The sequence below is a fragment of the Phocoena sinus genome, chromosome 3 (genome assembly GCF_008692025.1).
Source record: "Phocoena sinus isolate mPhoSin1 chromosome 3, mPhoSin1.pri, whole genome shotgun sequence".
NCBI classification, from domain to species: domain Eukaryota; kingdom Metazoa; phylum Chordata; class Mammalia; order Artiodactyla; family Phocoenidae; genus Phocoena; species Phocoena sinus.
In genome coordinates, this window is record NC_045765.1 from 114,048,794 (window position 1) to 114,074,760 (window position 25,967).

Consider the following 25,967-nt stretch of genomic DNA (forward strand, 5'->3'; position numbering starts at 1 on the left):
GGCCGCTACATGAATGTTCCTTTTTATGCCTAACTCAACAGCATGAATTCATTTAAATTCTGTTACCTGTAATGGAGATGATAATGACACAGAGAAGGTAGATATGATTTTTCCATGTAGTTGCAAATACTTAGGATAACTCAGCCAAAGTAGAGAGGTTGGTTTTTAACTAAACTAATTCCAAACAATTATAATATTACCTGGCTTCATGTGAAATATTTTTTTAAGGAATGGAAGAATTTCATAATTTTATTGCCAACATACTTTTATATCAATAAATTGGTATAATATTTATTAAATATTTGATATATCACATGAATGAGGGAGTCATTTCAAGTTATATGATTAAGAAATGCTGAGTGAGACAATATGTTTTAATGCTTTAATAAAACTGGAATGAAAACATATAATGTTATCTTCTAGGACCTGAGGCTGAAGATCCTAAAGTGTTAACACACCCAGAAAAGGTTGGTCTGTATAATAGAAATTAGCTATTCAAATCTTGGGTTTAGATTTTTTTAAAAACATTATGTTGCTTAAAGTATCAAGTTCATTTAAGTTTTCCCCTAGGCAGGAATATGACTAAACCATTTCAATAGATAGAATTGTGTAACAACCCATTTCAGTATTTTTGGTTTTTTTTAAAGGGAATAATTTTCCAGTACTTTTCTCGTAAACTCTTGTATATCTGTCTTTGGAATAAAGCAGGCTTTCACTGTTCACAGGTTTTTTTTGCGAGTTGCAAAAAATTTTTCCCTGCATTCCCGCATTCAGTCTGGGCTGCCACGGTCAGACAGAAAGTGCGAGGACACTTTTCTTACATCTGTAGTGGAGACCCATTTCAGTATTTATTCTTCCTTATCTCTAATGAAATAGAGTTTTCTTGATCTGTGTTTCTTATCTAGCATTATAAGTATTTTATTCTTTATCTAGAGGAGAAGCATATAATTTAATATCAAACTAGTTGCTGAGATGTAATAGCAAAAATGCCTTCTGTTGCTTTGTCTATTACCCTTGTTCCTTTAATATTTCCTGCTGGATACTGCTTTCCCATCTTCCAGTTACTAATCAGTAACCATGTACCTGAGGGCTTGTTTTGGCTTTGCTTTCTGCTTGGTGCTATGGGAAATCAGAGGACTATAAGATTGGCTCTGCCCATAACAGACTCCAACAATCAAGGACCTCCCCAGGCCAACCCTGTCATACACCTGTACCTTACTTCATCTCAGGTATACCTTACACATTCCCACCTCCATGCCTTTGTTTAAGTCAGGAGCCAGAAAGCAAGGGAAAGAGCATAAAATTTGGAACCACATAGGTTGTGTTCCAAGGTCAAGTGTGTCATTTACATGTGTAATATACGGAAAGTGATACTCATTTCATAGGATTATGGTGAGGACTGAGAGCAGTGATGGCTCACGGTGTTTGGTACCTAGTTGGTGCTTAAGAAATACGTGTTTTTCCTACTTTTACGCCTTCACAAATCATTAATTTCTGGCTTAAGTTCCTTCTCCTCTTTGGATCTGTCTCAGATGACTGTGGTGATCTTGACCAAAGTAATTGCTCCCTCTTTAACATTGCTTATTCACTATATCAGTATTTCCCTATCACTTGCCTCCTGTGACATTAATAGATCTTCTGAGAATAAAGGATTTTTTTGAACAAAGAAGTTTAGAGAACACTGTATCCTAAAGTCTCCTCAGAGATTTATAGTGCACGTTTTGAAAAGTCTTGTAGTAAATAAATCTGTTTAACTTTGTTTAACCGAGCATTTTTCAGGCAATCTTGAAAACCCTTCACTGCCTCCCTTTCTTTCCCCCCAGAAAACTTATTCTTGTTACACTAGGGCTATGGTTTATGCCATTCATTTGAGTTCATGCAGTGTTTTTGACATTATTTATAGTTTATTTATTTATTTATTTATTTTATTATTATTATTTTTTTGTGGTACTCGGGCCTCTCACTGTTGTGGCCTCTCCCGTTGCAGAGCACAGGCTCCAGACGCGCAGGCTCAGCGGCAATGGCTCATGGGCCCAGCCGCTCCACGGCATGTGGGATCTTCCCAGACCGGGGCACGAACCTGCGTCTGCTGCATCGGCAGGCGGACTCTCAACCACTGCGCCAGCAGCAAAGCACGATTTATAGTTTATTTAATGTCTTATGTATTAATGCCTTCAATCTTAATTTAGGAATTAATTTCCTTTAGGGCAGAGTTATATATATATATATATATATATATATATATATATATATATATATATATATATATACTTTTTTAGATCTAAGGCCTTGAATTTAGTAGGTATAAGGACTTCAGATAAGAGGGAGATCTTGAACATGACTTCAAGAATGGATAGGATCCGGTTCTTCAATTCCTTCTAAATTTCTTTTATCTTTCTGAGCAAATTATAGTTCGCATTGTTAATAAATATATCTTATTAAGCTCTGGATGCTATGTACAGAGAATATAAATGGTGGCAGGTAGAAAAGGAAGAGAGGGAGAATAAAATGGTTTTCACTTCCCTTATTCAAATCAAATCATAGTATTAGAGGGCTTACAAGTTACAGTGCATTCTGGAAGAGTGATGTGTCAGTGAAGGTGGATTTGATTTTTAGAAACAGGCAGAAGTCACTGAAACCCATTCTGATATTTAAGGTCAAGCAAATTAACAGTTTTCAATGTTGAAAAAAAGTTTAATGCCTTTAAGTTATTGAGACTGATTTTCTTGAATGGCTTATAAACAATTTTGAAAGCGCTTTCAAAAGAGAAAGTCTAATAATATTTTGATCATTGGAAATATTGTGAGAACAGGTATAACCTATTAAGGTGATGTCTTTGAAGATAATAGTCATTTTGTGTTTTGTAGTTTTGTGTTTTTTGTTTAAAACAACCATAAGTCAGAACCATTGATTTATAGCCAGAGCCTGTAATATTTACATAGAGCTGTAATATTTACATAGAGCTGTTTTCATTTCTCCTTTTCTCCTCCCTGACCACCTGTCCTTTGGCCTTTTTACATCACATTTACATATGCGTACAGAGGTGGGGAATAAAAGGAAGGTGAAACTACACCAATTTTGTTCCTGGTTAATTAATAAAATTCAATAGGGATTTTTAGCAAGGGAGAATTTTTCAACTATTAACTGCAGTAAAGTTTTTAGATTATCTGTTGATTTAACTATCCATGTTATCTCTGGTCTTCCCTTAGCCCAGATAATTTAAACTTAGCTGAATAGATAATTTGCCATCTGTAATTATGGCCCGGCCAATTTTACCCTTGGTCTACTATTAAATGTTTAACCATGTGTTCACAGTCATTAGTAATTTGGTATAGGAAAGTAATAAAGAGTATTTTTTTTTTTTTTTTTTTGTGGTACGCGGGCCTCTCACTGCTGTGGCCTCTCGCGTTGCGGAGCACAGGCTCCGGACACGCAGGCCCAGCGGCCACGGCCCACAGGCCCAGCCGCTCCGCGGCACGCGGGATCCTCCCAGACCGGGGCACGAACCCGCGTCCCCTGCATCGGCAGGTGGACCCTCAACCGCTGCACCACCAGGGAAGCCCCAACAAAGAGTATTTTTATTTATGGAAGGGAGGAAAGTTGATAAAGCTTTTGGTGGTAACTTAGCAACATGATGAACTAGAAAACTATAACATTTTTATTTTAAACACTTTTTTGTGTATGTAATAATGATGTAAATTCTATTTGGAATATACAGGAACTAAGTAGAGACAGAGACTCTCCTGAAATAAGCCTTCTCTCAAGTACTACTATTAAAGAACTTGGTACATTTGCTGTAAAGGAGAACTTGTTAATAGAGCCAGAGAAGGAGCCTAGCAAGGACGTCACATTGACCATGACTTCTGAAGAAACCAAAGATGAAGAAAGCTCTCTTGAAACTTTTGTGTCTACCTTAGAAAAGTTACTGACATCACCAGAAATCACCCAGGAGGAAAGACCGATTAGAATAATGAGTGATTTTCAATGTAGAGAGTTGATGAACCCATTGAGCAATTCTTCGAGTTCCATATCAATACCTTTGACATGTCACAAGGATTTACTAGAAAACTCAAAGGATGATGCATTGCCAGCTGAGTCGTTAGCAGCCTTAAACACGTTGTCAGAAGCCAAGGTGGAACCCATCTGTCACAGAAAAGAGGGAGATACCAGTCTCAGTGCTGGAAATGAATGTTTAGGAGTGGAGCCCAGTATGTCTCAGACTGATGAAGATTGTACACAAATAGCAGAGGTGAATTTTGAGACTCTTTGTTCTACTCAACCATTTGAACAAGATTCCAAGTTAGGTGAGCTACAGGACAAGCATCTTTCAGTGCAGCAAGTAAGTGCAAGTATGAGTCTGATTTTGCCTTTTATAGTGACCTTTAACAAGTCTTCATTGCCCATATACTTTATTTTAAATTCAAACATTCTACCCAAATACCAACACTCAGAAGATACTTTTTAACTTTGAAGCATATAGTTACCTTTATTGAGGTTCCCGGGGTAGAGTTTTCAAGGGGTTAAAAGTTAAAATAGATAAGTTTCTCCTCGGAAAACCTGAGAAGATATATCATCATTACATTGCTTATATAGAAGAAGGAAAAAATTTGTTACCAGAATTTTCCCGGTTAGCTCAGAAAATCACTATGTCTGCCTAGGTGCAGAGTAGAGATAAGATACCCACATCAGTTTCTAGTTGGAAGTAAAATATATGCAATTGGACTGCCAGGAGAGGGAGAAAATTATGCCTGGCTTCAGTACAACTTTGCATACTGTGTCTGAGGATACTGTCAGGTGACACAGTTCTTGGGTGTAGAATTCCTGGACTATTACGCTTGGAGACCCTGGAGTGGCCTGTCACTTGCCAAGTCCCTTTTTCATGTTGACAATTTTTTTCTTTTTAAAAATAATCTTTATTTTTTCCTGATTATAATAGTAACACATCCTCATTATAAAAAAAAAAAATCAAACATTACAGTAAAAGGAAGTCTCCCACAATTCCACTTTCCAGAGATAATCATTGTTAACAGTTTGCTGCATGTCTCCATTTTTTTCTATGCATAATTCTATGTAAGTTTATTTTATATAAATGGGATTATATTATACATAATGCTTTGCAACTTGTTTTTAAAATTTAATAATACATCGTGGTTATCTTTCTGTGTCAACAAAAGTAGCACTACTTAAATCTTTCTACTTGTTGAATGGTATTCCACTCTATGGGTGTGTGTGTGTGTGTGTGTGTGTGTGTGTGTGTGTGTGTATAATAATATAATTTAACCAATTCACTAATGATGGTCATTTGGATTTTTTTTTCTTTTCTTTTCTATCCTCCTTCTGGCTATTACAAAAATGCTCCTGTGAACATTTCTTGGAAGATTTAAATAACATGATACTAAGCTCAGGTTATAACATACATACCTGGAATAATACTGCATGCAATTCTGGTCAAAAAATTTCAAAACAGATATAATGATATGTTTAAAAATCCAGAAAAAGAGAAACTAATCATGGGGATAGGGCATGAAGATTAAGTTAAACATTCCAGGATTCTAATCTAAAAAGAGGTAATATGAGTAAAGTGTAGGAAATTATGACTGGTATTGATAGAGTGAGCATGAACTTAGGAGGTCTTCAAAAAAAAGTCTACTTAGAAGTAGAAAAGAGATTGATTTAGAACAAATCAAAGTAAATACTCTTTTACTTAGCTATAATAAAAATATGAATCTTGAGGGACTTCCCTGGTGGTCCAGTTGTTAAGACTCTGCGCTCCCAATGCAGGCGGCCCGGGTTCGATCCCTGGTCAGGGAACTAGATCCTGCATGCCACAACTAAAGATCCAATATGCCGCAATGAAGATCCCACATGTGGCAACAAAGACCCCGTGGGCTGCAACTAAGTCCCGGTGCAGCCAAATAAATAAATAAATAAATATTTTAAATAAAATATGCAACTTGTTACCTTGAGAAGCTTTGCAAGCTGGATATATAAATAAGCTCAAGCAAGGTTTACGTGATATGTGTAAAAATATGTATCCCCACAAAAGTTAAATCTATAATGGATTTAACTTTAAGGGGAAGTTAGAGCCGTTCATGATATACTGCTAACCTTTTAAAATCAATATAATGGAAGTTATATAGTATCTCATCCCACAAATATCACTTACTGTTGCTATCAAATAACAAAATACTAGGCTGAATAGAACACTGATCTGGCCTGGCGTGACAGTACTACTCTTTTTATGTGTCTCTTATCATTTTGTGCTACCCATTTCCTATGAAATTAAAGCACCCAGAGTGACCTTAGGTTTATCCTTGAGTTTTAAGGATGAATATTGATAAAAATAATATTTACTTATGCTTTTCTTGTCTTAGGCTTTTAAATCTGCATTGTCATTTGTTACATTAACTATGATAAAATTTACATTATGTTCACATATGTCTATGGGTTTTTGTATTTCCATCTTATATGGTATTTTTGTGTAATCAAAGGACAAGATAAAACTTAATTTCTTCTAATTTTATTTTATTTTTTTGCATTGTTGTAATTATTTGTGTATGTATTTACATCTTATTACAGAGTCTAGAAGACCCAAATCCATTTGGATTGCAAACTTTGGTTCATCAAAATGTCACCTCTTGTGATCCACTAAATAATAAGGGAAATTCAAAGCCAGTGGAAAATAGCTCTGACCAGGACATTCCATGTGTGTTAAGGAGATCGTCCAGACTGAAAGTAGGCAGAGATGCAAAGCCCACAGATGACATATATAAGATGCCAGAAAAGATTTTACCCAAAATGCTTGGCTGTGAGGATCAAACAAATAACTCTTCAACTGAGAATTTCAGGTATGCTACCAACCTAATACATAATTCTGTGTTTGGGACATTAGAGTCAGTGTACCTCTAAGTAAAGAACTTTATTTTTCAGTTTTGTTATTTTATTTATTTTGCAATTTAAAAAAAACCCAGAAAACTCTTTTACTTTCTTTTTTTAAGACAAAGTAATGGGAAATTGTTGTATTTTAGCTTAATGCTAATTTTCTTTCTTTAACATCTCTCACCACACATAGTTACAAATTTTTTTTCTTGTGATGAGAACTTTTAAGGTCTACTCTCTTAGCAACTTCTCAAATGTACAATACAGTATTATTAACTATAGTCACCATGCTGTACATTACATCCCCTGGACTTATTTATCTTAAAACTGGAAGTTTGTACCTTTTGACCACCTTCGCCCATTTCACCCACCCACACCGTCTCCTACCTCCAGAACTAGTCTGTTCTCTGTATCTATTAGTTTAGGGTTTTTGGTTTTTTGATTTTTTGTTTTTTTGTTTTAGATTCCACATGTAAGTGAGATCATACAGTATTTGTCTTTCTCTGACTTATTTCACTTAGCATAATGCTCTCAAGGTCCATTCATGTTCTAGCAAATGGCAGGATTTTTTCTTTTCTGTGGCTGAATACCATTCCATTGTGTGTGTGTGTGTGTGTGTATCACATTTTCTTTATTTATTCATCCATAGATGGATATTTAGGTTGCTTCCATGTCTTGACTATTGTAAGTAAAGCCACAGTAAAAATGGGACTGCAGATATTATTTTGAGATAGTGATTTTGTTTCCTTTGGATAAATACCCAGGAGTGGAACTGCTGGATCATATGGTAGTTCTGTTTTTAATTTTTGAGGAATCTTCATACTGTTTTCCGTCATGGTTGCACCAATTTACATTACCACCAGCAGTGCAAGAGGGTTCACTTTTCTCCACACCCTCTCCAGCATTTATTATTTGTAGACTTTTTGATGATGGCCATTCTGACTGGTGTGGGATGATATCTCATTGTGGTTTTGATTTACATTTCCTTGATGATCAGTGATGCTAAGCACCTTTTCATGTACCTGCTGGCCATTTGGATGCCTTCTTTGGAAATGTCTTTTTAGTTCCTCTCACATTTTTTAATCGGATTGCTTTTCTCTTTGCTATTGAGTTGTATGAGTTCTTTTTTTTTTTTTTTTTTTTTTTTTTTTGCGATACGCGGGCCTCTCACTGTTGTGGCCTCTCCCGCTGCGGAGCACAGGCTCCGGACGCGCAGGCTCAGCGGCCATGGCTCACGGGCCCAGCCGCTCCGCGGCATGTGGGATCTTCCCGGACCGGGGCACGAACCCGCGTCCCCTGCATCGGCAGGCGGACTCTCAACCGCTGCGCCACCAGGGGAGCCCCTGTATGAGTTCTTTATATGTTTTGGATATTAATCCCTTTTCAAGTCTATGATGTGCAAATATTTTCTCCCATTTGGTAGGTTGTCTTTTCATTTTGTTGATAGTTTCATTTGCTGTACAGAAACTTTTTAGGTTGATGTAGTCTCACTTCTTTATTTTTGCTTTTGGTGTCAAATCCAAAAAATCATTGCCAAGACTGATGTCAAGGTGCTTACTTATGTTTTTCCTAGGAGTTCTGTGGTTTCAAGTCTTACTTTCAAGTCTTCAATCCATTTTGAGTTGATTTTTGTATATGATGTAAGATTGTGATCCAGGAGCTTCCCTGGTGGTGCAGTGGTTGAGAGTCCACCTGCCAATGCAGGGGACACCGGTTCGTGCCCCGGTCCGGGAAGATCCCACATGCCGCGCGGAGCGGCTGGGCCCGTGAGCCATGGCCGCTGAGCCTGTGCATCCGGAGCCTGTGCTCCGCAACAGGAGAGGCCACAACAGTGAGAGGCCCACGTACCGAAAAAAAGATTGTGATCCAGCTTTATTCTCTTGCATTTGGCTGTCCAGTTTTCCCAACACCATTTACTGAAGAGACTGTCCTTTCCCCATTCTATATTCTTGGCTTCTTTGTCATAGATTAATTGATGATATATGGGTAGGTTTATTTTGGGGCTCTCAGAATAGAGAGAACCAAAATAAACCTACCCATATATGCTTTTATGCCAGTATTTTACAGTTTTTGATCAGTGCCATACCACAGGGCAAGTCCTTTTTTTTTGGCCTGCCTCTTTTTTCCTAGAAGTTGTGAATAGAGTGGATAGTGGCATGCCAGCATGGGGAGTGAGGGACAGGAGCCTCAGAATACTCACTTATAGGTGACTATCCCTAAAGGAGAGAAACCCATAGGTGGCACAAAGACAAAGAAACCATAATGACTGGCATGTCTGTAACAGAATTATCTGCAGTTTACTCAGGAGCCATCTCCATATTTAAAACTGCTATCCTGCTTGACAACAGCTCAGTAAAATATCTTTGAGTTTTAAAAAAAATTAGTCAAAAATTCGGTATGATTCTCTTTGAACGGTTGTGGAGAACATGATAGTAATTTTAAAAGCACATTTATTTTTCAAGAATGCAGAATCCTGCTTTAAGGATTGAAGGTAAAGGGAAGACTGTGCATTCATCCAGACTCAAGAGTGGAGAACAGATCAGGAAAAACAGACAACTTGCAGGGAAAAATGGTGAGGCCTATTTTATTTCTTTATTTCTTTAATAAGTAACTTACAAAAATATAGAATCCTGGTACTAAAAAAGGATTTAGAGATTATATGTCTCAACTTTCTCATTCTACTGATGAGGAAGTTCAGAGAGGTTAAGGATTTTCCCCAGCACTGCACAGCTCATTAGTAGTATAACTAGGATCCTGAACTTCTGCCTCATAGGCTGGTATATTTCCTGTACTTTTACTTTTAAGAGAATAGTTTCAGAACCCTTTTCAAATTTAGATATCTGACCTATTTGTGGTGTGACTAACCTAGCATAGGCTTTGGGAAATTATAACCAGAAGAATAAATAGAGGAAATTATTATATATTTAGATGTTATTTCTTTGTTCCTATATATAAAGCCCCAAAGAATGAACTAAAAAACTATCAGAAATAATAAGAACCTAGGAGTACTGGTTACAAAATAATAGATGGCGGGACAGTTGGCAGAATTGAAATATGGACTGTAGATTAAAGAATAATATTGTATCAATGTTAAATTTTCTTAATTTAATAATTTGGTTATGTAAGATAGTGTCTTTGCTTTTAGAGAATATGCTCTTAAGTATTAGTAAGTAAAGAGGCATGGTGTATGCAAGTTATTCATTATGTGTATATGTGTCTGTGTGCATGTGTATGTATATATAAAGAGGCAGATAGAATGATTTAAGTGGCAGCAAAATGTTAACAATGGGGGAATCCTTTGTTTTATTTTTACAGCTTTTTTATAAATCGGAAATTATTTCCAGCTAAACAGTTTAAAAAATTCAATAAACCAAAAGAAGACAAAAGTAAATACCTTTCATATACATAAGTATTACCCAGTTACAAAATATAAGAGAAGATCCCATTTATAATAGTTACAAAAGAGAGGAAATACCTGCTTATATACCTAATAAGAAATTGCCATACCTGTAAGAAGAAAGTGTAAAAATTATGCTGAGGGACATAAAAAAGACTTGAATAAATGGAAAGAAGAGCCTTATTCTTGACCATAAAGATTCAGCATTGTAAGAAACTTACTTCTCCCTAAATTATTCTGTAAATGCACGAGAGCTCAATCAAAAACAGATTTTTGTGTATTTGTTAATTGTTCTGTTTTGTTTTGCTTTATAAGGCTGGAGGTTAGCTATGAGAATGATACGAAATTTCAGCTGGAAAACTAAATATAAAAGACTAACAAAGAAAATTCTGAAAAATAAAACAAAGGGAGAGTAGAGAGGCAGGAACCTGCTCTACATAATGTGAAAGCAATTAGAAAACAATAGAAGTTAAAATAAGTTGGTATTGGCACAGGAATAGACAGATAAATCAGTGAAACAGAATAAAGGGTTTAGATGTAGAAGCCAGATACAATGGGAATATGGGGGTAGGTCTGTGATAAATATGGCATCTCAAATTGATGGCAGAAAGAAGGAGTAAATAATAAATAGTGAAAAACACAAACAGTTGGATCCCTATAACATTCCTTATACCAAATTTAATTCCAGTCTGGCCAGAGTTAAAGGAAAAGAAAAGTTCTAGGAGAAAAGGCAAGTGAATCTTTTTATAATCTTGGAAAAACCCTTTGTAAAGAACAATTCAAGACCAGAAGCCAGGAGGGAAGAGAATGATAAAACTGACTATATACATTTTTTAAAAATTGTATGGAAAGATATCCTAAAAAAAACAATCATCAAACACAGAAGAAATATTAATAACATATGACAAGGGGTTAATTATACTAGTATGCAGAGAGCTCTTACAAAACAGGAAGGATAAAGAAAAATAGGAGTTCACAGAAAAAAAAATGTAAATACCTGAAAAGATTAACATCTAACTCATACTTAAAGAAATGCAAATTAACAAGTACAATTTTCACCTAAGAGAATGCCAATAAACATTTGAGAATTCCCAGTGGCAAGAATGTGGAAAAAGTAAACAATCTCATATGTTTTTGGTAAAAGTTTTTTCAGTCTTTTTATAGGGCAGTTTATTTACATTCATCAGAATTTTAAATCACAATTCTTTTGAATCAGCAATTCTGTTTAAAGGGATTTATTCTATGGCTGTATTTGCTTAAATATATTTTATAAAGATGTTCATTACAGCATTGTTTATTATAATAAAATGACTAGAAACTATCTAAATTAAGTGAATAGTTAACAAATTATAATGTAACCAATGACATAATATTCAGTCATTTAGGAAGTCAGAAGAATATGTATGTGTTGATAAGGAAAAGAAGGCCATGTATTTTTTTTTTTCATGTCATAAGGATGATATTAAATTTCTTGTTGGAAACAGTGCAAGCAAGAAGACAGTGGAGCAGCAGCTTTAAAGTACTAAAATAAATTCTATAGAATTCTATAACTAGAACCTAGAATTCTATACCTAGCAAAATATCTTTCAAAAATGAAAGTGAGGGGAGAGGAACCAAGATGGCGGAGTAGAAGGACGTGCTCTCCCTCTTGTGAGAACACCAGAATCACAACTAGCTGCTGGACAATCATTGACAGGAAGACACTGGAACTCACCCAAAAAGATACCCCACATCCAAAGACAAAGGAGAAGCCACAATGAGACGGTAGGAAGGGCGCAATCAGAGTAAAATCAAATCCCATGACTGCTGGGTGGGTGACTCACAGACTGGAGAACACTTATACCACAGAAGTCCACCCACTGGGGTGAAGGTTCTGAGCCCCACGTCAGGCTTCCCAACCTGGGGGTCCGGCAACGGGAGGAGGAATTCCTAGAGAATCAGACTTTGAAGCCTAGTGGGATTTGATTGCAGGACTTCGACAGGACTGGGGGAAACAGAGACTCCACTCTTGGAGGACATACACAAAGTAGTGTGCGCGTCAGGACCCAGGGGAAGGAGCAGTGACCGCAGGGGAGACTGAACCAGACCTGCCTGCTGGTGTTGGGGGGTCTCCCGCAGAGGTGGGGGGTGGCTGTGTCTCACCGTGAGGACAAGGACAGTGTCAGCAGAAGTTCTGGGTAGTACTCCTTGGTGTGAGCCCTCCCAGAGTCTGTCATTAGCCCCACCAAAGAGCCCAGGTAGGCTCCAGTGTTGGGTTGCCTCAAGCCAAACAGCCAACAGGGAGGGAACCCAGCCCCACCCATCACCAGTCAAGTGGATTAAAGTTTCACTGAGCACTGCTCACCAGAGCAACACCCAGCTCTACCCACCACCAGTCCCTCCCATCAGGAAATTTGCACAAGCCTCTTAGATAGCCTCATCCACCAGAGGGCAGACAGCAGAAGCAAGAAGAACTACAATCCTGCAGCCTGTGGAACAAAGACCACATTCACAGAAAGATAGACAAAATGAAAAGGCAGAGGGCTATGTACCAGATGAAGGAACAAGATAAAACCCCAGAAAAACAACTCAATGAAATGGATATAGGCAACCTTCCAGAAAAAGAATTCAGAATAATGATAGTGAAGATGATCCAGGACCTCGGAAAAAGAATGGAGGCAAAGATGGAGAAGATGCAAGAAATGTTTAACAAAGACCTAGAAGAATTAAGGAACAAACAAACAGAGATGAACAATACAATAACTGAAATGAAAACTACACTGGAAGGAATCAATAGCAGAATAACTGAGGCAGAAGAACAGATAAGTGACCTGGAAGACAGAATTGTGGAATTCACTGCTGCGGAACAGAATAAAGAAAAAGGAATGAGAAAAAATGAAGACAGCCTAAGAGACTTCTGGGACAACATTAAATGCAACAACATTTGCATTATAGGGGTCCCAGAAGGAGAAGAGAGAGAGAAAGGCCCCAAGAAAATATTTGAAGAGATTATATTCAAAAACTTCCCTAACATGGGAAAGGAAATAGCCACCCAAGTCCAGGAAACGCAGCAAGTCCCATACAGGATAAACCCCAAGGAGAAACACACCAAGACACATAGTAATCAAATTGGCAAAAATTAACGGCAAAGAAAAATTATTGAAAGCAGCAAGGGAAAAATGACAACATACAAGGGAACTCCCATAAGGTTAACAGCTGATTTCTCAGCAGAAACTCTACAAGCCAGGAGGGAGTGGCATGATATATTTAAAGTGATGAAAGGGAAGAACCTACACCCAAGATTACTCTACCTGGCAAGGATCGCATTCAGGTTCGATGGAGAAATCAAAAGCTTTACAGTCAAGCAAAAGCGAAGAGAATTCAGTGCCACCAAACCAGCTCTACAACAAATGCTAAAGGAACTTCTCTAAGTGGGAAACACAAGGGAAGAAAAGGACCTACAAAAACAAACCCAAAACAATTAAGAAAATGGTAATAGGAACATACATATCAATAATTAACTTGAACGTGAATGGATTAAATGCTCCACCCAAAAGACACAGGCCTGCTGAATGGATACAAAAACAAGACCCATCTATATGCTGTCTACAAGAGACCCACTTCAGACCTAGGGACACATACAGACTGAAAGTGAGGGGTTGGAAAAAGATATTCCATGGAAATCAAAAGAAAGCTGGAGTAGCAATACTCATATCAGATAAAATAGACTTTAAAGTAAAGAATGTTACAAGAGACAAGGAAGGCCACTACATAATGATCAAGGGATCAATCCAAGAAGAAGATATAACAATTATAAATACATATGCACCCAACATAGGAGCACCTCAATACATAAGGCAAATGCTAACAGCTATGAAAGAGGAAATCGACAGTAACACAATAATGGTGGGGGACTTTAACACCTCACTTACACCAATGGACAGATCATCCAAAATGAAAATAAATAAGGAAACAGAAGCTTTAACTGACACAATAGACCAGATAGATTTAAGTGATATTTATAGGACATTCCATCCAAAATTAGCAGATCACACTTTCCTCTCAAGTGCACATGGAACATTCTCCAGGATAGATCACATCTTGGGTCACAAATCAAGCTTCAGTAAATTTAAGAAAATTGAAATCATATCAAGCATCTTTTCTGACCACAATGCTATGAGATTAGAAATGAATTACAGGGAAAAAAATGTAAAAACCACAAACACATGGAGGCTAAACAATACGTTACTAAATAACCAAGAGATGGCTGAGGAAATTAAAAAATACCTAGAGACAAATGACAATGAAAACATGATGATCCAAAACCTATGGGATGCAGCAGAAGCAGTTCTAAGAGGGAAGTTTATAGCTATACAAGCCTACCTCAAGAAACAAGAAAAATCTCAAATAAACAATCTATCCTTACACCTAAAGGACCTAGAGAAAGAAGAGCAAACAAAACCCAAAGTTAGCAGAAGGAAAGAAATCATGAAGATCAGAGCAGAAATAAATGAAATAGAAACAAAGAAAACAATAGCAAAGATCAATAAAACTAAAAGCTCGTTCTTTGAGAATATAAACAAAATTGATAAACCATTAGCCAGACTCATCAAGAAAAAGAGGGAGAGGACTCAAATCAGTAAAATTAGAAATGAAAAAGGAGAAGTTACAACAGACACCGCAGAAATACAAAGCATCCTAAGAGACTACTACAAGCAACTCTATGCCAATAAAATGGGCAACCTGGAAGAAATGGACTAATTCTTAGAAAGGTATAACCTTCCAAGACTGAACCAAGAAGATATACAAAATATGAACAGACTAATCACAAGTAATGAAGTTGAAACTGTAATAAAAATCTTCCAACACACAAAAGTCCAGGACCAGATGGCTTCACAGGTGAATTCTATCAAACATTTAGGGAAGAGCTAACACCCATCCTTCTCAAACTCTTTCCAAAAATTGCAGAGGAAAGAACACTCCCAAACTCATTCGATGAGGCCACCATCACCCTGATACCAAAACCAGACAAAGATACTACAAAAAAAGAAAATTACAGAGCAATATCACTGATGAATATAGATGCAAAAATCCTCAACGAAATACTACACATTAAAAGGATTAACAACAACACATTAAAAGGATCATACACCATGATCAAGTGGGATTTATCCCAGGGATGCAAGGATTCTTCAGTATATGCAAATCAATCAATGTGATACACCATATTAACAAATTGAAGAATAAAAACCATATGGTCATCTCAATAGATGCAGAAAAAGCTTTTGACAAAATTCAACACCTATTTAGGACAAAAACTCTCCAGAAAGTGGGCACAGAGGGGACCTACCTCAACATAATAAAGGCCATATATGACAAACCCACAGCAAACATCATTCTCAATGGTGAAAAACTGAAAGCATTTCCTCTAAGATCAGGAAGAAGACAAGGATGTCCACTCTCGCCACTGTTATTCAACATAGTTTTGGAAGTCCTAGCCACAGCAATCAGAGAAGAAAAAGAAATAAAAGGAATACAAACTGGAAAAGAAGAAGTAAAACTGTCACTGTTTGCAGATGACAGGATACATAGAGAATCCTAAAAATGCCACCAGAAAACTACTAGAGCTAATCAATGAATTTGGTAAAGTTGCAGGACACAAAATTAATACACAGAAATCTCTTGCATTCCTATATACTAATGATGAAAAATCTGAAAGAGAAATTAAGGAAACACTCCCATTTACCATTGCAACAGAAAAATAAAATACCTAGGAATAAACCTACCTAGGGAGACAAAAGACCTCTATGCAGAAAACTGTAAGACACTGATGAAAGAAATTAAAGATGATACCAACAGATGGAGAGATATACCATGTTCTTGCATTGGAAGAATCAATATTGTGAAAATGACTATACTACCCAAAGCAATCTAGAGATTCAGTACAATCCCTATCAAATTACCAATGGCATTTTTTACAGAACTAGAACAAAAAATTTCCATTACATTACATTTGAAAATCAATCACTGTAATTTGTTATATTAATAAGTTAAAAAAGAAAAACCATATGATCATTTTAGTAGATGATGCAAAGAAAGATTTTGACAACACCTAACATCCATTACTGATGAAAACTCTCAGCAGACTCAGAATAGAGGGGAACTTGGTTAATCTGACAAAGGGCATCTATAAAAAAAATACACAGCTGTCATACTTAATGGTGAAAGAGTGAATGCTTTCCCCCTAAGATCAGAAATAAGACAGAAATGTCTGTTCCCACCACTTCCGTTGATCATTGTACCGGAGGTCCTAGCCAGTATAGTCAGGAAGAAAAACAAATAAAAGGCATCCATGTTGGAAAAGAAGAAGTAAAACAGTCTTTAGTCACAAGTGACATAATCATCTATATAGAAAATCCGATGGAATCTACAATGAAAGCAACTGTGAGTTTAGCAAAGTTGCAAGATACAAGATCAATATACAGATATTAATTATATTTCTGTATTCTAGCAACAAACAATTAGAAAGTGAAATATGAAAACCAAACAATTAGGAAGTGAAATTTATGCCACAGTTACAAAAAATGTGAAATAAAGATAAAATTTAGCAAAAGATGTAAAAGACAGGTACACTGAAACCTACAAAATATTAAACAGAGAAAACACAGGAAATTTGATGGAGAGAAATGGAGAGAGATTGAGTCAGAAGACAATATTATTAAGATGTTATTTCTACTCAGGTATATTTATGGATTCTACACAATCTCAATCAAAATTCCTGTAGGATTGTCTTGTAGAAATGCCAAAGCTGGTTCTAAAATTCATATGGAATGCAAAGAATCTAGAATAGTAAGACAGCTCTGATAAAGAACAAAGTTAAAGGGCTAACACTACCTGATTTCAAGAATTATTATATGGCATAATCAAAACAGCATGGTATTCGCATCAAGATAGGGAAATAGGTCCATGGAAGGAAAAGGGAGTTCAGAAATAAACCCTGAGTTTTGACAAAGGCACAAGGCCTTTGTAGTAGAAAACAATTATATATCCATATGCAGCAGAATGTTATTCAGTGCCATTCTGTGTATTTTAAGAGTGTTGATTTTTGTTTTGGCCAGCAAGTTACCTGAAGATCAGTTTGATCCTTTCAACGCTTTTTTTAAAACCTTGTTAGGCAGGTCTAGTGTAGGCCTTACTCTAGGACTAGTTTAGCTCTGCTACTAAGACATGACCCATTAAAGGTCTCTCTGAATGTTCCAGTAGTTCAGCAAGGTCTCTCCTCAGCCTGGAAGGAATGTGAATGTCTCCCAGCCTGTGTGATCTCTGATGGTTGTTAATTTATAGTTCCTGGGTAATTGTTCTTGCCCAGCCTCATGAAGATTCACCCCACGCATGAGCAGTTCAGTATTCAGATAATGACTCAAGGAGCCCTTTGTATAGATTTCTGGTGCCTTTTCTCTATGCTCTCATCTCTGGTGCCCTGCCCTGTAAATTCTGTTCACCCCAGCCTCCCCAGACTCTGACCTCTGTCTCCTTAGCTCAGCAGAATCACCTTGCTATGCTTGTGCTATACTCTGAAAAGCCTCTAGACAAGAAGCTGGAGTGAGTGACCTTAGGGCTCACTTCATTGTTTGTCTTCACTCAGGGAGGTCAAATAGGTCTGAACTACCAATGTTTTCCAATTTTTGAATAAAGGGTCTTTTTCCCCCATATATTTTGTTTAATATTCTAGTTGTTTACAATGGGAGGGCAAGTCACAGCAGTTATTTAGTCATGATTAGAAGTGAATGTCTTTCACAACTTAGTTTTCATTGAAAATTTTTGTATTCTTAATTTGTTATTTTTAATAAATTGCATATTTATAATAGCGGGTACAACTGGAAAAGACAGATCTGGGAGTAAAGACTATTGATTTTTGCATATAGTTTATCTGGTGGGAGCAGAATGCTCTGTAGTCTGGGATGGGGGAAGGCAGGCTCAGGTGTTCAGCAGTTGGTTTGTTTTACAGTGGAACTGAATGGAGAGAATCAAATAAAAACAAAGCAGTTAAATTGTGGTCCATTAAGAAACCTGTTGCAGTACTCAGTTACCTTTCGGAGGTTTAAGGATGGGGCAGGTTATTTAGATGAACCTGGAAAAGCTATCACCAAAGTTCCTCTGAGGGAATTCCCTGGCGGTCCAGTGGTTAGGACTCTGTGCTCTCACTGCCGAGGGCCCGGGTTCAATTCCACAAGCTGGGCGGTGCACCAAAGGAAAGAAAAGCTGTTCTGAAATTCAGGAAAACCAAATGAGTATTATCTGTAAAAATTGACAGGATTTGGATTATCTAGATGAGGAGTTTAGGAGGCACAGGGGAGAAATGATACTTGGTATATATAACCTGGAAAACTATTTTAATTGTGTATTTCCCAGGTTAGGAAATCAAAACTATTATACTGCTCAAGACCAAGCTTTATTTAAGTTCATGACAATTATTTTTAGTAAAGAAAGAAAATTTAGCATTCTCTTTTCTGGTCTTGCTGGGGTTAATTTTTGTATCTTGCTTATATACTTCTGAGATTTTCTCCTCATGGTTTTATAAGACATTTTGATATTTAATATTTTGTTAGGTTTAATAACATCTAATTCTGGATTTAAATAATACCTTTCACCAGAACTTTTAAGAAAATAATCCATTAGTCTTCTCATACATGCACCTTTCCTAGAGTTTCAATCAATATAAACTGCTTACATGATTTATAATTTACTCAAATATTTCAAACTAATGACATTTGTCTTTTTCACCTTTTTGCATGTAGATACCATTATAGTTGGGTTAATGGATGAAATACTCCTCCATAATGTAATATGCTCTATTCCAGAATGTTGACTGGATTCATTCTATTACTTATATTCCTCTTGATTTTCAAATAAGGATTATTAATTTTTTTGTTTTCTTTTGTTCATGCCCTCATTTCAGAAAAAATGAAGATGAATAAAGTATCTCGTTGTAACATTAACCGTAGAAACATCTTTGGAGAGAACTTACTGTATAAAGCTGCTCTGAACAACGACGCTAATCTTGTTCATCATTATATGAAGAAAGGTGGAAATGTTAATCAGCCAAGTTATGCTGGTAGGCTGTGGTTACCACTTACAGTTATCTTAAGAGTGGTTTGTAGTTTCAGCTGAGTCACTACTATGTAAGTATGGCAAGGTAGGCCTAAGGCAAGTCTCAAACAGAAAGCTTCCAGGTAATTTTTCTACTCAGGCAGTGCTTCACCATCATCTCCCAGGGAAGTGGTAAGATAGGGGGGGAGAGGCAGGAGAAGAACATTGCATTTCACCTTCAAAGATTATGCCTGCCTTCAAAGGTTATGCCTTCAAAGGCCCACCGCACCAGGTGGGCCATGTGCAGTAGCATTACACAGAAGGATGGGGTTCCTGGGGCTGGCTTGCTGGCTTTGTGTGGGCATTTTTACTATGAGACTCAGCTTTTAATGGAAGAGAAGTGAGGTTCAAAGCTGAAAGAAGCTGATGGTACATTGAGCTTCAGGGAAAATTGATGATAAAATGGTAGATGTACAGCAAGGACAATTGCCAGGGAAATGGAGAGAACAGACTATGAGGTAGAGAGGGTGGGGCAGGAAGCTCAGAAAGAACAGTCTTTCTGCAAGGCTAGGTCTCTGTACAGTCTTCCTGTGGGGAGAACCTGATACGTTCTCCTGGAGAGGAATGATTCCTTAAAGGCACGTAAGTACTTAAAACACTGAGCAGCACTGTGTCCATACTTCTACTATTGTTTCTAGACTTTCTCGGTGTATGAAACAATGCACAAAGTCTTATGGTACACAGAGATCAGCAGCACGATCCATGGACAAGCAGGTGATTACAAGTGCACCCCCAGTACTTACTTTAGCAGCACCTGGGTTTATACTATAATCAGGGTTTTAAAGACTATTATTCTAAGTCTCACACCCAGTTCATCCATTATGGTCTTATAGCTCTCAACCTTGGATCCTTACTTGCTAGCCAGAGCACTTGCTCCTTTGATTTTGAGAAATAAATGGTTCTTTCTCTTAGTCTCTATGTGCTCCTTAAGTTTAGGAGTAGTTCTGCATGCCAATAACTGGACTTTATGGATTTCCCAAGCATCAATCTTAACATGTTTCTTTTCATTAACCTTTTTATCTGTGCCATCACTAACATCCCCAGTTGCTATTCCCTGCTTGTCTTTGGCCAGGCAGTGACCTTCTCCTCACTTCCCTAGGTACTTCTGTGACCTTCATGAATTCTTTATCCTTCCATATTTTCCAGACTTTTTGAACTCTCTTGTTTTCTATTTTTCCTTCTCAATTTGCATCTTAATCTGACCTTTACTACTTCTGGCTACCACATCCCACAGAATTGCAGAGGGCAGTGTTTGCAAAGGGTTGTCCATAAGCCATTTTCGTAAGAGTCACTTAAAATATTTGTTCAAAATGCAACCTTTACTTCACCCTCCCAAAGCACACACACACACAAAATCACTCAAAATCACAATCAAAATCTGTAGGTTAAAATCTGGAAATCAAGTTCCCTAGATGATTTTTATTCTCATTAATGTTCAAGAACTACTGACAAGAAGTATATGGCCTCCATATAATTCAATGTAGTGAGCTTTTACCGTATGCCTCCTCTGTGGCAGATACTATGAAAACAAAAAGATGAACAGTATCTACTAGGAAGGTTTAAATAAATTTATTTTGTGAGATAATCCAATAAAGGCTTAAGTGCCTTTTGAGGAATTAACAAAACGTTATAGTAACAGACCAATGTTCTTTTTATAGGTAACATTTGTATTTTATAAGTCCTTATTTACATTTTGTGATATCTTTGATTTAAAAAACCAATTTCAGTAATTCTTTACCTATCAAAACCAAGGGTGACAACCATGAAGTAGCCTGAAAATAAATTCTGAATACCTAAAATAGATCTAATCTTCTTTGCTAAAACCCTCTCAGATCAATGACTTGAGCATTATTTTTCACAGAATCCTATCTGATTCCTAAGCCTATGACACATTAGAACTGAAAAGAAAGGTTGGCTTAGGTCAGGATATTGATAATAGCAAGAAGTTTAAGCCTACAGCAAGGCAAGAGACATAAAAAATGAGAGGCAAAATTGTTGAGGACCCTAATGAAGAGAGTGCACTTTATATCCCTGTGGATGTTAACAATTGCTGCATTAGATCATATAACTAATATTATTATGATCTTGAATCTTTTTAAACAAATGCATTAAATTATATTGTCTTCATAGGAAATTTACACTCTTATAAACCTTTGAAGAAATTTCCTCCAAGATACTTACATTTTTAAAAAGAAAAAACTATGTTGTTTAAGGATCTCCCAACCTGCAGTTTTGGGAGATAATAAAAGATCTGTTATAAAAATGTACTCCATCTTTATTTACGAGGAGTGGTTTTACAACACCGAAGGAGTAAACCTTAGGAGAAGGGAAATTCTTTGTTACATTTGATTTCTTTCTGGAATATGTAGCCCTTTATGTGGTCTAGAGTAGCTCTGCAGAATAAAGGTCCCTCTGGCTTTGTTGCTGCTGGGAATTTCTTTCAACCCTGGAACTGATACTCTTCATCACTGGGTCCTCCTTGCTTACTTAGGTCACACTTAAAGTAGCATTCATTTTCAGCTTCCCTCCCCAAGACCCCATCATTTACTATGAATTGCTCACATGTACTTTGTTTTCTTTGGGAATTTTCTGAAGTAAATTTAGTGTATGAGACTGGCTTTTTCTTGGAAGCCAGACAGTTGCTTTACATTTACCTTATCTTTTAGTCATTCTGAGCTCAGGGAAAACAAACATCTTTTGTTATGGTTATTTTCTCATTCCTGTAGCAGCCATTTCTGTCCCCTTTAGGAAACTAATTTTTATTGTAGCTTAAGCAAAACCTAAATAAGGAAAGGAGGTTTCCTAGAAGGAAAATCATCATCTGCATTCCAAAGTTAATAACTTTTGGATTTCTGATACTTCATTTTTCATCCCACCAAACCTAGACTGTGGCAAATAATCAAGTTAACCAGTGTACATTATCAGAAAGCAAATTTCCACTGGTTTACAGGTCCCAGAACCTAAATAGCAATTAGTTCACGCTTTTTATTGGAGACAGTACTTTGGGGGAAGAGAGTTTTTATATTATTTTTTTAAAAAATAGATCTTAAATAGTTATCTTCCAAAAGTTCACGTTTATTTGAAAATTTTTATGAAATTATGAAAAATTTCAAACATACAGAAAAGTTGAAAGAATTGAACAGTGAACATCCATATACCTAATTTCTAGATTCTCCATATTTGTTTTGTTACATACTTATTGTAAAGGGAAACACTCATGTGTTTCTCCTCTATTCACACCCAGATACGTAGGTTTTCCACACATTGAACAATTCCACACCAGCTGGGTATCCTGCAATTCAATTCAATTCTGACACTAGACATTGTTAGTGTAGACTCCACAGATTAAGACATCAGTCCCATGAGGCTGACCCCCACTTCAGATACCAATCACAAGTAGGAGATCACCAGGTTACCCACAGGTTTCATTCACCTTGGCTACAAACTGGGGGTTACCATGACCCATTTCTTGGATTTGATCATTTCCTGGAACAGCTCATGGACTCAGGGAAACACTTAACTTATATTTACCAGTTTATTATATAATAAAGCATATGATTAAGGATACAGATGAAAAGCCAGATGAAAAGGGTACATAAGGTGAGGTCTGGAAAGGTCCGAAACACAGGAAATTCTGTCTCCATGGAATTGGGGTGTGCTCTCCTCTCAGCATTCAGATGTGTTCACCAACCTGGATAAGCTCTCCAAACCCCATACTTTGGGGATTTTTATGGAGACTTCATCACATAGGCATGATCGATTATTAAATCCATTTCTAGCCTCTCTCTCCTTTCTGAAGAACAGAGGCAGACCTGAAAGTTCCAGCTTCTAATTATGACTTGTCTTTCTGGTGACCAGCCTCATCTATGAGCCCACCAAAACTTGCCTCATTGGAACAAAATACACTTATATCTCCCAGGAAATTCCAAGGGATTTTAGGAGCTCTGAGACAGATTCTCCTATCATTCAGGAAATTACAAAGGTCTTGGAAATTCTGAATCAGGAACTAGGGTCAAAGACTATAAGGACGAAAGATCATCCTGCCACCCCTGTTTACAAGGGTTTTAGGAGCTCTGTGTTAGGAACCAGGGGACAGAGGCCAGTATACATATTTTTTATTTTTTAAATTATTCTTTCAACTCCAACATGGCTTTCTCAAACATTTATTTCTTTATTATTTTTAAAAATTGAAGTTTAGTTGATTCACAATATTATGTTAGTTTCAGGTATACAACATAGTGATGCAATATTTTTATATGTTATACTCCATTTAAAGTTAATACAAAATAATGGCTATATTTCCCAGTCCTGTACAATATTTCCATATTGCTTATGTATTTTGTACATAGTAGATTGTGTCTCAGTAGATTGTGTCTCTTAATTCCCTACCCCTTTCTTGCCCCTCCCCACTTCCCTCTATCCACTGGTAGCCATTAGTTTTTACTCTATATGTGTAAGTCTGTTTCTGTTTTGTTATATACATTTCTTTTTAATTTTTAGATTTCACACGTCATAACATATAGTATTTGTCTTTCTCTGTCGTATTTCGCTAAGCATAGTACTCTCTAGGTCCATCCACATTGTTGCAAATGACAGATTCCATTCTTTTTTATGGCTGAGTAATATTCCAGTGTGTGTGTGTGTGTGTGTGTGTGTGTGTGTGTGTACCACATCTTCTTTTTCTGTGCATAATTGTTGGGCACTTAAGTTGCTTCCAAATCTTGACTATTTGTAAATAATGCTGCTGTGAACATTGGGGTGCATGTATCTTCAAATTAGTGTTTTCATTTTCTTCAGATACATACCCAGCAGTAGAATTGCTGGATCATAAGGTAGTTCTGTTTTTTGGTTTTTGAGGAACTTCCATACAGTTTTCCATAGTGGCTGTACCAATTTACATTTCTACCAACAGTGTACAATGGTTCTCTTTTCTCTGCTTCCTCACCAGCCTTTGTTAGTTGCAGACTTTTTGATGATAGCCGTTTTGACAGTTGTGAGGTGATATCTCATTGTGGTTTTGATTTTCATTTCTCTGATAATTTTTCATTTTGGGCATCTTTTCATGTGCCTGTTAGCCAGCTGTATGTCTTCTTTGGAAAAATGTCTGTTCAGGTCTTCTGCCCATTTTTTGATTGGCCTGTTTGTTTTTTGATATTGAGTTGTATGAGCTGTTTATATATTTTGGATATTAACCTCTTATTGGTCATATCATTTGCAAATGTTTTCTCCCATCCAGTACATTGTCTTTTTGTTTTGTTGATGGTTTCCTTTGCTGTGCAAAAGCTTTTCAGTTTAACTAGGTCCCGTTCATTTATTTTTGCTTTTGTTTCCTTCATCTTAAGAGACAGATCCAAAAAAATATTGCTGTGATTTATGTCAAAGTGTGTTCTGCCTATGTTTTCTTCTGGGGGTTTTCCCATCTTCCATTTACATCTTCAATCCTTTTTGAGTTTATTTTTGTATATTGTGTAAGAAAATGTTCTAATTTCATTCTGACAACCTCTGCCTGTCTAATTGGGGTAATTAGTCGATTTTCATTTAATATTTGGATTTACTGCCATTTTACTTGTGTTTCTTGTGTCTTCATCTATTTGTTTTTGTCTTTGCATTATTTTGTAGTGATTACTCTAGGGATTACAATATACATTTTTAATATTTTATAGTCTTCTTAGAGTTAATATTGTAATACTTCATATAAAATGTAAGAACATCAAATACATCTCCCTTTTCCTTTTTTTTTTATAAATTTATTTATTTATTTTTGGCTACATTGGGTCTTCGTTGCTGTGCGTGGTCTTTCTCTAGTTGCGGTGAGTGGGGGCTACTCTTCATTGCTGTGTGCAGGCTTCTCATTGCAGTGGCTTCTCTTGTTGTGGAGCGTGGGCTCTAGGCACACGGGCTTCAGTACTTGTGGCACACAGGCTCAGTAGTTGTGGCTCGTGGGCTCTAGAGCACAGGCTCAGTAGTTGTGGCACATGGGCTTAGTTGCTCCGTGGCATGTGGGATCTTCCTGGCTCAGGGCTTGAACCCGTGTCCCCTGCATTGGCAGGCGGATTCGTAACCACTGCGCCACCAGGGAAGCCCCTCCCTTATCCTTTATGTTATGTCTATCACATATATTACATGTATATACAGGATAAACTCCAAAACATAAAGTTATAATTTTTGCTTTAAGTAGCCTTGTGTATTTTAAGGAAATTTATAGGAAATGAATTCTATTAACTATATATTTACCAGTTTTGGTGCTCTTCATTTCTTCCTCAAGGCTTTCTAATTAATACTATTGGAGAAACTCCTTCTATAGACGTTCTTAACTGGAGTGTCCCCTCAAAGGGGACATTTGGTAGTTTCTGGAAACATTTTTAGTTTTTACAACTGGAATGGGCAGCAGGGTACTACTGGCATCTGATGGATTAAGACCAGGGATACTGCTAAACATCCTACAGTGCCCAGAACATTTAGCTCAAAATGTCAGTGCCAAGGTTGAGAAACTGGATTATGGAGAAGGTTCTGAAAATGTTAGTGCCAAGATTGAGAAACTCTGGTTTATGGAAGGAAAGAA

General features: G+C 36.8%; 1 protein-coding gene across 1 annotated transcript in view; it reads left to right on the top strand.

Annotated features, from left to right (window-relative positions):
* ANKRD31 (ankyrin repeat domain 31) overlaps positions 1 to 25,967 on the top strand; it is a 130,625-nt gene that overhangs the window by 25,200 nt on the left and 79,458 nt on the right. The window contains exons 6-10 of the mRNA XM_032625092.1: positions 424 to 467; positions 3,719 to 4,339; positions 6,580 to 6,848; positions 9,342 to 9,451; positions 19,215 to 19,370. Of these exons, the coding sequence (XP_032480983.1) occupies positions 424 to 467; positions 3,719 to 4,339; positions 6,580 to 6,848; positions 9,342 to 9,451; positions 19,215 to 19,370 (1,200 nt within the window). The remainder of the gene's footprint in view (positions 1 to 423; positions 468 to 3,718; positions 4,340 to 6,579; positions 6,849 to 9,341; positions 9,452 to 19,214; positions 19,371 to 25,967) is intronic.